The 16,453-nt window shown below is 49.7% G+C and overlaps 5 protein-coding genes across 5 annotated transcripts; 3 read left to right on the top strand and 2 right to left on the bottom strand.

The window, feature by feature from the left end:
- Positions 1-864: 864 nt before the first annotated feature.
- Positions 865-3,876, bottom strand: A1O9_05109 (uncharacterized protein; the record flags this gene model as incomplete). Its single annotated transcript, XM_013407395.1, has 1 exon — positions 865-3,876. The coding sequence occupies one exon, from the start codon at positions 3,874-3,876 to the stop codon at positions 865-867; it is 3,012 nt and encodes a 1,003-aa protein (XP_013262849.1).
- A 486-nt stretch (positions 3,877-4,362) lies between these two features.
- A1O9_05110 (uncharacterized protein) lies at positions 4,363-5,168 on the top strand (the record flags this gene model as incomplete). Its single annotated transcript, XM_013407396.1, has 2 exons — positions 4,363-4,508; positions 4,559-5,168. The coding sequence occupies 2 exons, from the start codon at positions 4,363-4,365 to the stop codon at positions 5,166-5,168; spliced, it is 756 nt and encodes a 251-aa protein (XP_013262850.1).
- A 167-nt stretch (positions 5,169-5,335) lies between these two features.
- Positions 5,336-5,791, bottom strand: A1O9_05111 (uncharacterized protein; the record flags this gene model as incomplete). Its single annotated transcript, XM_013407397.1, has 1 exon — positions 5,336-5,791. One exon carries the CDS (start codon positions 5,789-5,791, stop codon positions 5,336-5,338), a length of 456 nt encoding a protein of 151 aa, XP_013262851.1.
- Positions 5,792-6,480: 689 nt separating this feature from the next.
- Positions 6,481-8,157, top strand: A1O9_05112 (uncharacterized protein; the record flags this gene model as incomplete). The annotated part of the gene is made up of 1 exon (XM_013407398.1): positions 6,481-8,157. One exon carries the CDS (start codon positions 6,481-6,483, stop codon positions 8,155-8,157), a length of 1,677 nt encoding a protein of 558 aa, XP_013262852.1.
- A 5,917-nt stretch (positions 8,158-14,074) lies between these two features.
- On the top strand, positions 14,075-16,215 carry A1O9_05113 (uncharacterized protein; the record flags this gene model as incomplete). Its single annotated transcript, XM_013407399.1, has 7 exons — positions 14,075-14,265; positions 14,319-14,404; positions 14,468-14,547; positions 14,600-14,706; positions 14,773-15,119; positions 15,167-15,627; positions 15,694-16,215. 7 exons carry the CDS (start codon positions 14,075-14,077, stop codon positions 16,213-16,215), a joined length of 1,794 nt encoding a protein of 597 aa, XP_013262853.1.
- Between the last annotated feature and the right edge of the window lie 238 nt (positions 16,216-16,453).

Here is a 16,453-nt window from a genome sequence, read left to right on the forward strand (position 1 = left end):
TCTACCTTTCCATGCCGCAAATAGATCTCTTGAAACCCAAAACCAGAGATTAATAAAGTGCGTGATCTATTTTTGCCCAAGGCAAAATGCGAGAAGATATGAAGCCCAGGTCGCATCTATATATATATATCATATGAATCATACGAATTATTTTTTTGGTCGTTTGTCAAGAGCCAATCACAGGCACGCGAATATTTACACATCGGAGTATCCTAAAATCCGGCCGGATGAAGACCCAGCCAAGGCAATCAAAGTCGTTCCGTGCTATGTCTAACTGAGGAGATGATTTCGGAGCATGAACAGGGAATCCGACGAATAGTCTTGCAAATCTTGTTGATTCATTCTCTTGTTCACCATCTAAGACCCTGGCTCTAAATGGGATGAGTGGAGCGGAGGGAAGGCTGAGCGAGAAAGGGGGCGGAAGAGAGCACGCCTTGTTGACAAGCAATGAGAAGTACTACCTAGGTGCGAGAAGGGCAAGTCTCAGATAGTTAATACTGCAATCGATCCTTGTAGCTTTTGACTTCAAAAAGAATGACATATCGCTTGGAGCTTGCTGAGTGAGCGAAACTTTTGTCTCGGTGCTTGCATATCTTCATCACTACATCCATCGCGTTCATCTAAGCCCACCGCCTTGATCAGACGTTAGAGGCCACCGGTGCCTCAAAGTGATTGAATTCCAATGCCGGCTGAACAAAACAGCGTCGGTGATATTACAGAATAGCATGTTATTGATTGCCACCAACACCAACCCCCGGGGCCGCTCGTTGCACCTCTTAACGAGTTACTCTATCATATCGTACACTGGGCTTCTCGGCATCGTCATTACTCGTTGCAGCATGCCTGTCCAGTAACTCACTAAGGTCATTGCGTCGCTGCCCTGACCGCCTGCAGCAATAACGCAAAGATGAGACCCCTGGCAACAAGCTCAACTTGCAGACAATCGAAGACTCTGCCCAACGCCTCGCCACTGGCAGCTGCACCCATCACGCTCGTAAGGGCCTGCGGCATGCCGCGCTCGACCAGCAATTTCCGAGCTTTGATCCGGAGTTTCTCCTTTTCCTCGGCACTCGGCTCTTTCGGCCACTTCGCTTGCTCTTCTTCTGTCGGCAGCGAGTTCTCACGCAGTTTCGTCAGGTGTGTCGCAAGACCTTTGTCGCAGAAATTCGCTTCCACGACGCTCTCTTGTAAAAGCACGCGGATCGACTCGAGTTGCGGATTGTTCGGCCGTAGGAGGAATGTCTTCGCGGCAGACAGGAGGGAAAGGCGAATTGTCCAGGTACCGGCCAGGGAGTATAGTTCGGTGAGGATTGCGAATATGAGTTCAATGGATGCGCGGGTTTCTTCTTCGGAGATGGGTCGATCCTTTCTGGGACTTCTTCTGGCTGGTGTTTTTGGGAGATTGACTGAAGCTGGTGTGCTGGATTCTTCTGGCTTTTGACTAAGAGCCGGAGTCGCTGGGTTGGCGATGATGGTGTCTTGTCGTGGTCGTGGTGGTGTCTGAGGCGGGATCTCAGTCACAGCCCGTGGTACTGGCTGATAGTCATCTGATATCTCGCTTGGTGGTGGGGGAATGGACAAAATCTCCTGTGACTGCCTAGCGGAGTCAAGCATGATCGATGACGATCGTGACCGCTGGTTTTGACTTGAAGCTGCAGTGCCAGGTCTACCAGGAAGAGGGGGTCTGACCTCGATACTATCGGTGCTCTGCCTCGCGACATCAGAACTAGATCTGCAATTCTGACTGCTAGAGGTATCCATCCTAGAGAGTTGCTGTGATGATCTGGGATTTGAGATGGATTTCTTCTGATTGCCCTGCACACCCGTCGCCACAGCGCCGAAGACACCCTGCACGCCACCGAGCACAGCCTTACCGCCTCCAGCAATGTTCTTGCCGCCTTGACCAAGAACATTGATGAAGTTCTTTCCCACATTTTCTAGCGCTGCACCACCTTGCACCAAGACATTCTTGCTCTGAGCAGGAGCCTTTTGTAGACCTGTTTCTTTGTCTAAGAATGTCTTCATGACTCCAGTCTCAGCAAGCGGCTCAAATTTCAAGGCGAATCGGAGATACGCTTCGAGGTTGTGGATGAGGCCCTCACTAGTCTGGCCTCTCCAACTGGGAAGAGCGGGATAGTGTTGGGTAAACTCATGCTGTCCGGTGATGGGTGCAATTTTCTTGAGTGTCTCATGCAATGGCTCGAAGTCGATATACTTGCGCGTGACCATCCATCCAGGGAAGCGCTGTGAAGCTGGTTCAATCTGGAGCAGATATTCGCTGTTCGGTCGTTGTTTGAACGTTGTCTTGGCACTGATATCAGATAAATCCATGATGGTGATAGAGGCATTGTGAAGGGTCAGGGGCACTGCTAGCATGACTTCTGTTGGAGCTGGCGCATTTGATATAGGTTGAGGAGGAGCTGGTAGAACATCTGGAAGTTGATCAAAGCTGGTAAAGGGCGGGTGTTCTTTGCTCGGGCTTGGGTTCGGAGAAGGGATAGCATTGCCATCAATATCCAAGACCATTGAAGAGTCCAAGGAGTGTTCCTCGCGACGGTTCCGATCACTGTCAGATGACGTGGGCGTGGCTAAACCGGCATCGGTGGTCGTAACAGAACTTGTGTCCTCAGCTTCGATAGTAGGGAGGCCTTTCTTCCGTCTCGCTTCGTCCTCGGCGATCATCTCATTTAATCTCTGAGCTTCTCGCATGGCTTCCTCCATGGCTTCCTCAGCTTTACTGACACGTCTCGTATGGCCTTTGCTGGATGAGGCGTTTGCGGAGGCGAGAGATGCGGCATTGGCCATATCTTCCACGCCAGAATCAATCACATTCATTATCTCAGGCTCACCGTCTTCAAGAAGGTACACGATCCACCCATTGATCCATTCAGGTTTTGAACACGTAGCGACGGTGGACTCCAATACAAGACCAGCAAGAACCTCGCGCAGGAAGACCTTGACAGGGGGACATGCATATGACTTTGAGTCTAGGAAGTTTTGTAATATATCATCTGCGACCAGATTCAATTTACGATCTTGCTGGTCCCGACTGAGAACATTTGCCAGGTTGCTGTCGGGCTGGAAATGCAAGTATGTTTGAATGGCGCGTTCTGCATCATGGTTTGAAGAAGCCTTTAAAGCCGTTGAGAGCTCGTTCAAGAAGACAATGATAATCGAAGTCGAGTTTGCGAGGAAATCCAGAAAAGGATCAGCTGGCCGCTTGCGTGACAGATGGTTGGAGAAGGAGAGGATGAAGCTGGTCAGTGTTCGTCGGCACGCTGCCGGGAACGACTGTTCTTTTGGAAGTAATGGGCTGTACCACCACCTGACATAGTCTCTGATGACGGCGTCGGTGAGGTTGACCAGAGCCTGTCTTGTTTCTGGCTGGAAATCTGAAAAGTCCACGGAGATTTTGGAGTCTGGTTCAAGGCTCTCGTCGTTCTTCTCTTCCTCCGCTCGGCGCTTGTCTCGCCAGTCGAGCAGTCGGTGCGTGACTTCTATGCCCAACTCTTTTCTCCGACGGGCAGCATCACCACCACCACCATTCTCGGTCCCGCCTGATTGTTGGGCGTCCCAAGTGGCATGAAGGACTACACCACCAACTGCGCCAATTAGTACCAGGCCAAACCGGCCCAAGACCAAGTATGTTGATGCACATAGGCCCACGACGCAGGCACCGAGGGTCTCATTGCTGGCGCTGGCAAAGAATCGCAGAGTAGCGTCAATGGCGGCGGAAGTATTGACGCCCTTAGTGGAAGTGGCAGTCGTAGGAACAGTCTGGACAAGGGATGCGGAAGTGGACGGCTGAGAAAGGATCGCGGAGTCTGTCTGGTTCTGACGGGGGTTGACAGGATCAGGATCAGAGTGTTCCTCCATGCTGCTCACCATTCATGCTTCTTCTGAATGCCTCAAGTTGTATAAAATTGCTGTGCTGGAAGGAAGCAGACGGTCTTGCTGAATTGTATAGGTGTTCTATCCCGCGTCAGCCGCCGGTGGCCGCGGGCTTTGTGTGGCTGCGGATGAATTGGAACTGAGAAACCCCTGGGTGCCTGGGGCGGCTTCTTTGTCTCCAGCTGCCGCAGATCTGACGCACGCGCCACAGGGCCAGTCGAGGCGAGGTGACCGGGTCAGAGATGGTGGGTGTGGGCCTGGTGGTGGGCCAACTGTCTGATCCCTGCCGAAAAAAAGGTGGGATGGACACTCACTTATCGAAACTTTTTGGAGCCGAATTTCATGTGAGCTAAGCAGTGAAACAATTGTTTATTGCAACTATTACACCGATCAATCTTCCTCACACGGCTGTAGTCCATCCTGCAGTGGTACTTCGTATTGCACTTGGTCGATTGTCACGTGAACAAAACCATGCCAGAACAATTGTGTTCAACCTGCGACGAGCCGCTTCTCATTGAGGTTGAAGCGGACAGCGATGTCGAGAACTCAAAGGCTGCTGCGAAGGTGCACACCATACCGGACGACCTTGAATTAAGCTGTGGATGCCATTATCATTGGTATATCTATATGTTCGCTCTGTATTCTAATACGCTCTAACTCGGTCTAGGGAGTGTTTCCTCGACGCCTACAACATTACTCAATGCCCTAACTGCGACAAGAACATCTCCTCACTCTCCGCCACCGGTGATCAGCAGGTCCTTGTCACCCTGAGAAATGAAGGAGGTGTGCAGACTGGCTACGATATCCTTCCCACGGCCACTGAGGAAGCATACCTGCGGGCATACCCAGAAGAACGCAAAGGTCATGCTTACCTCCAATTTTGCAGAGAAGGCGACATCGACGCCATCATTCACATGATCAAGGATGTGGACGAACAAGAAAATGACGAAGAGGACGAGTACTCCGATGTACTGGAATACTCTGGGACATTCGAAGGAATCCACGGGTCGGGCCTTCATGTCGCAATTAGGCATCAACAGCAGGAAGTGGCCTGGCTCCTCCTCGCCCTCGGCTCACAGTTGGAATGGTCCAAATTTCCTGACGCCGTCATCCAAGCAATGCAAGAATTGGGTCTGCAGAAAGAAGACAGAAATTCTCAATCAGATATCCGAAGTCTCAAAGATAGCTCAGACAGAACACCCGCGGATGTGGCCAAAGAGGTTGGGGGACTATGGGTTGAATGGTTGAATGAGGGGCGGCTCAATCCAAATTCATAAACCTGGGTTTGTACCGCGCCATAATTCTCTGTTCGACCAAGAAGGATATTCGAATCGACAGAGATCTAAAGCATAGGAGCGATGGTCTTTCTCCGGTATCCGAGTGAATCAGGGGCATCATGGGGGAGTGTCATGCCTGATGCAAAGAAGACGCCGGGTGTTTAGTCCTAGGATCCGTCCCGATCACGTAGGATGTATTTTGTATGTGTACCATGGGCCACCGTAGACTGGTTGTCTCCTTCTCCCTTGTAGATAGTCACGGTTGTAAAGCCCATGTTGCGACCAACCTTGCTGACACTGCCTTCAATGGTCAGGATATCGTCCAGCTTCGCGGTTGAGACATATGAGACGTGGATGTCGGTACTTAATCCTGTCTTTTCAAGCCCCGTGCTTGCGATGGCCATGCCCCCCGCCCAATCTACAATCGTGGCTGACATGGATCCATGTAGCGTGCCCTTGGAGTTCAAATGGTTCGGTGTGACCCTCAAGGTAGCCACCATAGACCCGTTGGTCGCAGAGACAAGAACAATTTCAGAAAAGAAGAAATTGTAGACTGGGGAATTCTGCGAGACGCGGTGCCAACAAGCTCGAACGCTTTCCAGGGGCGTCTTGGAAGAGGCCATCATGAATGAAGGGGATGGCTTGCAAAGATGATGCAAGGGGACTGCTACTGGGTGAGACGGAGGTAATCAACAGCTCGAGATTGCAAACAGCGTTGAGTGCGATTCAAATTTCGTTGGAGAAGCCCGGTCGTCACGTGATATGGTGCTGCAGAGCATAGAGCCTGCATTTCCAACAGAAGAATTGCACCGTAGAATCTTTCCACGGACTCCATCATCGTCAACCTGGGTCTCTAAGTTCAACTGCATCATGACTCCAATGACGATTGAGGTGAGGGTGCCTTGGTACCTATCCAGGGACCGTGAATCGCAAGGGAGTAGCTCTTCTTCTCATGCATTTCTCTGAGTTAAGATTCGTTGGTGATCTCCGCAGCCGAGGTTTCTTATCGACAATCAATCTGGAAAGTTTCCCCGACATCTGGTCTCGTTCACTTGCCAATGACGACCTCGACTCCAAAATTAACACCATTTGCCCCGAAGTAAGTGCCAATAGTCGAAGTATGCCACCAAACTGGTAGGGTTGACTTGCCTCTCTCATCTCGACAAGACTGGCGCTTGGCAGTGCTTCATTGTGATTATCGATTGTCCTTTATGAGTGGGTAACCCTCCGAAGTGACCTAGTTGTCGATAGGTCTACTGCTTCATCACATCAGAGTCTCCGTGTTCGAATCCCAAAACGACTTCTCGAGACGATGGGATCGATTGAAACCCCACGACAAGAAACTCACGATGTTCTCATCATTGGTGCCGGTCTCTCTGGGGTCTGCGCCCTTTACCATGTCAGAGAGCGTTTCCCATCCTGGAACGTAGGTCTTCTAGAAGCAGGCACTGACGTTGGTGGTACCTGGTACTGGAATCGCTATCCTGGTGCACGTTTTGATTCAGAGTCCATCTCGTACGCTTTCTCATGGGACAAGGAGCTTCTACAAGACTGGCATTGGAAGGAAGCCTTCTCTCCTCAGCCAGAGACTCTCAAGTACATTCAACTTGTGGCTGACAAACACAACCTCCGTAAAGACATTAAATTTGGTGTGCGCGTGAAATCTGCCACCTGGAATGAAGCAGACAATACGTGGGTGTTCCTGGATGAGTCAGGAAACTCGCACAAAACGACTTTCTTCATCAGTTGCCTGGGGTTTTTATCTGCGCCCACGCTACCGAGAATTCCCGGCATTGACAAATTCCATGGAGAGAAATTTCACACTTCTCGATGGCCTCACGATTTCATAATGAGCCGTGACTTTGCTGGCAAGCAAATAGGAGTCGTCGGTACAGGTGCGACTGGGATTCAAGCTATCACGGAAATAGCAAAGGAGCCAACTATCAGATCCCTTCATGTCTTTCAGCGGACGGCAAACTGGTCCGCACCCCTGCGGAATACAGAAATCACTTCAGAACAGATGGCATACTACAGGTCTGAGTATGACAGTATATTTCAACGCTGCGCTCAGACTCCAATGTGTTTCATCCACGAAGCCGATCCTAGGAAGTCCTCTGATGTCACGGATGAAGAACGAATGCAACTATGGGAGTCGATCTATGGCCAACCTGGGTTTGGCAAGTGGTTGGGGGCATTCAGGGATACCTATGTGGACCGTGAAGCGAACAAGCTTTACTCGGATTTCATGGAGAACAAGATCCGTCAAAGAGTCCACGATCCTACGGTGGCAGAGAAGTTGATCCCTAAAAGTCACGGTTTCGGAACCCGAAGAGTGCCACTAGAGAGTGGATATTTTGAAGCCTATAATAAGCCAAACATTCACCTGGTCGACCTTCAGGAGACCCCTATTGATAAGATCACTCCCTCAGGAATCTCGACCTCAGACGGCACAGACTACGAGTTAGATGTCATGGTGTTCGCAACTGGATTTGATGCAATAACAGGAGCGTTCAACGCAATCGACTGGCATGCCAAGGACGGTCGACCCCTTGTAGGGAGTAGCGATACGGAGAAAGGTCAAGATGCTATATGGATCGACCACAAACCGAAAACTTTCCTTGGTATTACTGCACCAGCGATGCCAAATATGTTCATGGTGTTAGGCCCCCACCAACCATTCGGCAATGCCACGCGCAGTATCGAACATGCAGTGCTCGTCATCTGCGAGCTACTGCAGTATTGTAAAGACAACCACTACAGACATGTCGAGCCGACACAGGAAGCGGTGGACGAATGGACCGAGCATGTCCACGAGTGCGCCAAAGGTGCACTGTCCAATGAGGTCGATAGCTGGATGACTGGAGTGAACAAGAATGTTGCCGGAAAAACCACGCGCAGTGTGGCCAGATATGCGGGCAGTGCCATTGAGTTTCGTAGGCGCTGCGAGGAGTGCAGGGCATCCGGTTGGAAAGGTCTGGTCTTCTCATAGCCGTTGCATATCTGTTGAGTTTCAGCCTAAGATGAGTGTTATCCCGAGGACGTCCCAGCGCCTTTCTCAAAAGAGCAAGAGAAACACGTATTATCATAAGGAAGACATTTCGAAGCTCTCCTTTCCCAAACGAACGAGTCTTAAAACAACACCGCAGCCTCCTTCAAGTTGGAGTATTGGCAGAGGCGAGCAAGTATTCGTTCCGACCGGCAATCGCCCATATCTCATGTACCTTGGCACACGATCGAGCCAATGCTCCTTGAACAACACATCAGGTCCCAAATATGACTCCGTGAAACGCATAGATTTCTTTAGAGCTCATGTACTCGTCGGAGATATCGCTGTTGAATGAAAGATTAATTGGTGTGAATCATTCATACAGATGTCGCCCATGACAGCCCTGCGGGTTTGACGCCTCCGCTGGATGCCGCTGCAGTGCTGCTTAAGGTACCGGCTTCAACCAACCCCTCCTCTCAGAACGATTGTTGACGCTGCTTGCTCCAAGACTACCAAGGCATTCCACGAGTAAGGAGGCCAAATGGTGATTATTGGTTGGCTCGGCGGCTCCACGGGTAGGAAACCCTTCCTTGACTCGTTAGTATTCATTCTCCCAGCGTGTACCACATATACCTGAAGGCAGATATTGAAACAGGAACCCTTGAGTCGAACACGCGCTCCGGAAACGAGATCACATGTCTTCATGGGAGGTTCGCATTATCGACTGGTATAAAACGCGTCTTCAAGACTCTCTCTTGTTGTCATTGTCAACGAACAGTTTCTTAAACTTCGTGACCAAATGTCGCAGGCACCGTGTTCAACGCGTTCGACACGTTCAGGGTTATTGCAAGGAAGTCTCGGTACACCCCTCCATTTCTGGCCTGTCTCAAGAGCTTTCTAGCTTGGGAACGGCTATCTTGTAATTATATACCTCGACACTGACGCATGCTAAGATCAGGAAATGTTCCAAAGAAACATCGGCACTTTATCCGCAAACCAGGAACAATCAACCTACACCAGTGTTACCAATGAAAAGGGCCACAAAGTCAAGATAACGGAGCCGCAATTCAGTATTTCCGACGACCACTATGGTGGAAAGGCGAGTAGAGTCCCACAACTATACGGAGTTGCCAATGTGCCAGTTCTAACTAACCTTCGCTCGCTCATAGATAATGACCCACTTTGCCAGGGATGTGAGAACAGCTAAAATTTAAGCCTGCCATCGCCCAGTTGCGCCTTAATGCAGAGAGCTTAGGACGCTGCTGGCAGCTCCCCATGATCCGTCAGATAGCGTTGCTCTAGCTACCTCGCGTCCTCAACATCATCAGAGGCCGCCAGCGGTTAATGCTCTGTATGTTTCGATATCCCAGAGGTGCTGCAGCCTGCGCTAGTTACGCTCTCTGGTTCGACACAATGTACAAGGAAGACTCTCTGTGAAGATGAGGCAATCAATGGTAGCAGGATCTAAGGGACACTGTTCAATACTTCAAGTGAGGCCACTGGGGCAGCAATGGCAATAGTCTTTCACATGGTGCGGGGGACCTGGCTTTGGAATCTCTTTAACAAGTTTTGTCACCTTCCAGAAATCCCTCTTTTCTTCCTTTTTTTCATGGATATAGAGAGCCGTTTCGGGGTTCGACGTTTTAGGTTTCAACAGTTTGAGCTTCAGAAACGATTGGGAAAGACTCGGAAGAGCTGGAACTCTCTAGGATGCTTTTGACTTAGGATAGGGCAACGAAATAGGGATGCTCGCTCTCTTAGAAACTGTCACTTCCCGTGCAGCAAGGAAGTTTCCCCACTCGTGTTTTGTCGACCTTTGTTACCTGTGTGTGAAATGGAGCTATAAGCTCGGGTGAAGGCGATATAGGAGGTACCTAGGTGGACGCTGTGTCGGATTTGCTCAACCCTCATCTGCTTGGTTGCACCACGAGCCTCTGAGCCTTGATGATACGATTTAACGATTCATTCAAACACCAACTTTGGTCACCCTTGAAGAACACCACTTAGGCATTACCGATTCCAGATTTCAACAAGGTTATACTACCATGCATTCTGATATTCAAGGGTCAAGATGAAGAAAGAGATTCGAATTCTAAATACCACAACACCGCAACCTGCGACCTGCCTGACATCGAAAGAGGCCTAGCCATTCTTACTCCTGCGTATGCTCCTTAGCCTGAATGACTCTAAGAAGGCATCTCTTGGTCGCGCTTCATGGGCCCCACTAGGCGTAATGAATCATGTTTGAGCGGCGGCAGCAAGCTGTGCGACCATATGAGAGGTCTCACTCACGTCGCCGTCGCTTTTCCTCCTCACATTTTCGTCGCGTTTCCTCCTCGCGTTGTTGCTTCTCAAATGCTAGCCTTCGCTGTTCCGCTTCTCTCCTCTCTCGCTCTGCACGGCCCGCAGGTGATTCAGCTGCTGCAGGGATTCATTAATTGGAACTTCACTGTCCCCTAGAATTCTTTACTTTCCCTCTTTTCTCGATCCTGGATGGTCGTAAAAAGTACCATCTTCCCAGCGGTCTTCGATCCATTTCCACCCAAGAAGTAGTACTGCCCCGGGTTTATCCCATATAGTAAAGGCCACATAGAATTCCAGGGCTTTTCCAGCCAGTCCGTCCTCTGTAGCTACCGTCCTGAGATTAATGACACCGCTCAATGGCACAGCAATATCAAGGTCTCAAAGAATGCGCTTTGATACACGGCTTCCAGCGTAACCGCATGTATCAAGCATGCCAGTGCACTGTGGATAGGGTGCTCCCTTGGAGAAATATCTGCGGGAGCGTACGCTTGCTTTTGTATCGGAAGCGTGGCGTCAGAACTCTGAGAATTCCAGGGAGCCGGTCGAGCGCCAGTTGTATCGTAGCCTGATCCCTGCAAGCGGCCTTTATTTGGAGAATTTGAATATGAAAGGTATATGGAGGTGGATCATTATGGTATCCGGCGATATCATTAGATTCCTGGACTCTTTGCGAAGCTTTTTCGATTGTTCATAGTCATAGTTCTGGCTAGGCCTTCGAATCCATCCTCCGACTTCAGCTAACATCAAATTACGCATATTCAGTGTGTCCATGATGTGGATGGATATTCCAGGGAAGATCAGTCTCTCACGGAAAGGAAATACTATGGTGAGGTCGGGGAAATGAACAACAGTCTAAACAGAATTTGGAGAAGAGTGATGATAGGTCGTCGTGAGGCTGAACGATCTCGGCAACCTTTCTGATATCTTAGTTTTGAGAAAGGCATGCGCTCTTGGCAGGCAGGGAAGCGGAATGCGCTGGCGAAGCATTATTTGTCCAGCCTGGCGCAGCACCGAGCAAAGAAGTTAGAACTGAAGTCGCCAGAATATCTCAGCCTGATGCTAGGCTTCAGCCCAGCTGTCATCGCCAAATTTCCATCTCTTCCCAGTCACACACGTGAACATGGAAGGCTATGATAAGCTCGCCGAACGGACGGCCACGTTACCAATCCTGGCAATCTTTCGACAATTCCAAGCACTACGCGCACAGAACTTGCTGTACATGCAGGCTGAGCTGATAGAGCTGGAGACCTGATTTCGAGACCAGGCTAGCAGAGATAGCCATAGCCAAGAGCCGACTGAGAGGAGTTACTCGCGAGACTGCCTTACTCTCAGTTCCCTGAACGGCAACGGTCAGCACAGTGAGCAGTGGAAAACAGCACTAGAAATTAGAGAGAAGCTCGAGGTATATGGTCTGTAGCTTGTTTTCCGTTGCAACGGCTTAGGTACTGACATGCTCGCCAGAGATGGCACTTTTACGCCATAGCAAGTTGTCATCAACGTTTAGCATGCCACCAAAGCAAGCTCTGGACATTTTGGCAAGCAACATGGACAACCCCAGATTGCCGGACTACCTTCTGGGACTTGATCATACCGCGTGGACAGACGAGCGGTCCGCACAAGACTTCGGGTCCGTGAACCGCGTTCCTGAATTTGACACTGTAACGACATGGCTGATCAAGCTGTGCCTGAGTCTGTATCGCCGACTGATTGGAAGTCGGATGAAGCAGAGCGTCAATGTGGACGCAGATCTAAACCCATTATGATGACGGCCATCTCCAGATACCAACTCACATCATCAGTACGCTCTTCGCGTCTCTTCTGCCAACTTTTTTTTATTGTCGTTCTGTATACACATCGTTTGAGGATACGGCAAAGCGACTAGGACTCATCGCTGTGTTCACCGCCATTTTCTCGGTAACTCTGGCAGGTTTGACGAAGGCCAGAACTGTCGATATCTTCGCCGCAACGGCTGCGTGAGTCCCTACTCTTCTGGAGTCCAGTTTAAAACTGGCAATTTCAGATTTGCTGCCGTTCAAGTCGTCTTTGTTGGAACGAATGGGCAAGTGTCTAACAGGCGTAGCGGGCCACCATGATATTGGAGATGCTGCTACTACCATGGGTGTCCTTTAAGGCTCTTTGATCCATCATATTCAGTCCGATAAGTTCGGTCCCATGGTGTCTTGTGGAACCCAGAATTAAATCAACCAAGAGTATTAGTACTCACAGTGAGGGGACTCCCAAGAAATGGATCACTTCGACCCACCAATGAAAATGCATCCGCGGAGGGCACTTCACCCGCGGATTTGGATCCAATATGCAAAGATAGGCTGAGTCACTTCAGGACGTTGATCCACCACGTAGCTGTAGTAGCATTTGTGCTCGTAACATGTAAGAAGCTTAATTAAATCACCAGCGATCTGCAAGAGAACCTTAGCGCAATGATTTTCTACACAGCCTTGTCATATTCTCTGCGAGATCAGCCACATCCCACTCTTACGTACACAATCTCGAAATGTTTCAGCAAAGTCATAGACACAGCTTGTAGAACAGTAGAGTCTTGTTTCCTTCTCGAAGAAATCCCAAGATCAGCCATGCAAGGCTCCGAGCTAGCCCGGTGTCTCAGAAGATCCCCCTCAATCTGATGGCTTTTACAATTCCTCCCTTTGTGTAGGGACGATCTCAAAGTAAGTACACCAGCTTCTTCAACTTTAGAGACTTAGTCGCAAATCCGTCCCATGATCAAAATTCCTATCCTGAGACTATGCATGCGCTTATTTCTCCCAAGCAGAAAACTGTGTAGCAACTTTAAGCCAATCAGGAGGAGGCATCTCACTCTCCCTATGCCGCACTGGACGCAACCGATCGAAGGCAAGGAATGCAAGAACGTTTTAGGATGTGGAAAAGCCTCCTGGACACGAGGGAAATTGATGTCAGCAACTAAAATGCGGGTAGAAATAAAGATTTTGCGGCCTAGAGAGCGGTGCCGTGACTGGAGAAGGTGACCTTCCTTCTCCATAAAGGATGCTGAGGACAGTCAGCCCCCAAAGTGCAACAATACAAAGGGCAGCTACGACATAACGTCACAGAAGAATGTGGATCAACTTGGGCACTCTGTACCTTGAATCTCCAGACTAAAAATAGACGGACATGTATATCCGCGGACTTAACTGCCTGTCGCCACAGCTGCCTTGAATGTTGCGAACGCTACATGGACTGTTCAATAGTGCGGCTGAGTGCTGAATCATCCTTGATATAGCTGAGATGCAAATTCAGGAGCTCAGTGGTGGCCTTACGAGACCGATGAGTCTATTGAAACTGAAGTATATAATTCGAATTTCCGTGGCGATGGGTTCTACGACAGCCAGCGGTGTCAGTGTAGGCTATCTATCATCACGAAGCCCTTCTGTTTTAGCTCAGAGCAATCATCTAGTTTCAAAACTACATACCGCTCGTTCATGAGATGGTACCGATGCACTTCCTTCAAGCTACAGGCCTTTTTATCCTTGGTGGATCAGCAGGCACGGTCTGGGGATCTGACCAACTCTATCCCCGGGATGGAAGTGTTAGACGAGATGGATGGGAAGACCAAATCATGAGGCCAAACATTGTGGTCATCATGACGGACGACCAAGATCTTCATCAGAACTCCCTCATGGCTCAACCTGCCGTTCAGCGTGAATTAGTCGGGAAGGGTCTTACATTGGAAAACCATTTCGTTACCGTGGCGCAGTGTTGTCCCAGCCGGACAGCATATCTTCGTGGACAGGCAGCGCATAACACAAATTTGACCCACGTCTTCCCTCCTGGGTGAGTACATTCCCTGAGTGCAGCTAGAAATTTGCTAATGAACTCGCTTCAAGAGGTGCGTTTGAGAAGTTCGTAACGTCCGGACAGGACCAGGATTACCTCCCCCACTGGCTCACGGCCGCAAACTACAACGCCGAATGTAGGTCAAGCATGAAAACTCAAGAATTGTGAGCTGGTGCAAAACAGACACTCATTGTTTCAGATTACGGGAAATTCATGAATGGGTATTCCACGGCAACATATAACATTACACCGAAGGGATGGACTCACACGGATATCTTGGTAGGCCTTGTCAAAGTTTGACCACTCAAAGAGTGGATGCTCACTAGATTAGGTCAATCCGTACACCTATGATCTTAACAATGTTGTGATATCAAGAAATGGGTTGCGCCCAACCGTCTATGACGGATACCACCAGAGCGATATACTCAGAGCCATATCGTAAGTGCCTCTGTGTTAGAGAAATCATAAATTTGCTGTTGCAGGAATGGCACTGACATGCAGCAGTCTCAATAGATTGGACTATTTGACTAGCCAGGACAAGCCGTTTTACATTCAAATTGCACCAACAGCGCCTCACAGTGGCACCAGTGGTCCTCCAGAGCCTTGTGCTCGACACGTTGGTCGATATGCAAACATGTCTGCCCCTAGAACCCCAAACTTCAACCCTCCAGATGAATTTCAAAGTCTGAAGCCTTCCTATCTCAAAGATGCTCCTCTGTTAAATTCTACTGAAATTGAATATCTCGATCAAAACTACCGCGCTCGCCTTGAGTCTCTCCTGGGGGTCGATGAAATGGTGGAAGACATCATAGCGAAGCTTGAAGAAAAAGGCGTGCTGGATAATACATACAGTAAGTTGTCTAGGCAAAGGTCGGGGTCTTGATACTGATTGGATTAGTCATCTACACCTCTGATAATGGTTGGCATGAAGGCCAGCATCGAAGGATTGGTGGAAAATGCCTCCCATACGTCGAAGACACCAATGTCCCCATGATCATCCGTGGCCCTGGAGTTCCAGTTGGGGCTAGGTCTAAAGTTCCTAGTACGCACATTGACATGGCGCCGACATACCTTGAAATCGCTGGCGTTCGTCCCGCGGATCTTCCTCCTTTCCTAGATGGGAGATCGCTGCTTCAGGAGTGGAAGAATGGCGGCATTGGCAACAAACCAAGGGAAAACATCGCAAGAGAGGTCCTCAATGTCGAGTACTGGGGCATGACTCAGGAAGGTGCCGATTCAGTTTTCGAAATCTACCCCCAAAATAATTCCTACAAGACCGTTCGAATAGTTGGGGACACCTCGGCGTGGCTTTTTTCCCGCTGGTGCACTTCTAACGACACGGAGCTCTACAATACGATCGTAAGTCAGACCTCCACGCTCTCTCGCCTGTATCAAAGAGGGAACAAATGTTGACATCATGATTAGGACGACCCATACGAACTTAACAACCTGGCTATATCACCCACCGAAGAGAACTCCAGAATCATTTCTCGTCTCAACGGTGTCCTTCTCATCACTAAATCTTGCAGCAAAGACACATGCCGGAATCCGTGGAAACTCCTTGCAACAGACGCTGAAGGCGACTTCACCAATCTTGAAGAAGCGATGGATTCCCAATACGACTCCTTCTTTGCCTCACTGCCGTCCGTCGGCTTTCAAGGCTGTTTGAGCTATCAGTCTGTCGAGAACGAGATACCTTTCTACCCGCCAGAATCGTCCTCATTGGGGCGTGAATACAGAAATGACACTAACAACTTTACTGCGTACTACCCCTTGGGCGAACGGGTGCCAGGAAACCCTGAGCCAATGGGCACGGAAGAGCAAAGGCACAGTACCTTCGAGGAGATCATGAGGGCGGCGAGAAATGTCACAGATGCAGAGATCGGGACTAGTTTGCCATGCAATCTTCCGCTCTATTGTGCAGACCTGGCGACTGGGGGTGGATAAAGAATTGCACCTCTGACGAATCCCCGTTGTTCTTAGGCGGGTCGTATAGGTCATGGCTGCTTCAAACGACTGGCGAGGACAGTGTATAGGCACGATGGATGAAAGCAGGATTTTATACTTCAAATACGCCCAGTTCGAACTTTGGGCATTTTTACAATGGCATATCAGCTTCACTATGGATAATGCCTATTTCAGATTACAGATCGCTACTAAAGGGCACCTGATATCACAAGAGAGC

The sequence above is a fragment of the Exophiala aquamarina genome (genome assembly GCF_000709125.1).
Source record: "Exophiala aquamarina CBS 119918 chromosome Unknown aczIA-supercont1.3, whole genome shotgun sequence".
In the NCBI taxonomy this organism is placed as follows: Eukaryota; Fungi; Ascomycota; class Eurotiomycetes; order Chaetothyriales; family Herpotrichiellaceae; genus Exophiala; species Exophiala aquamarina.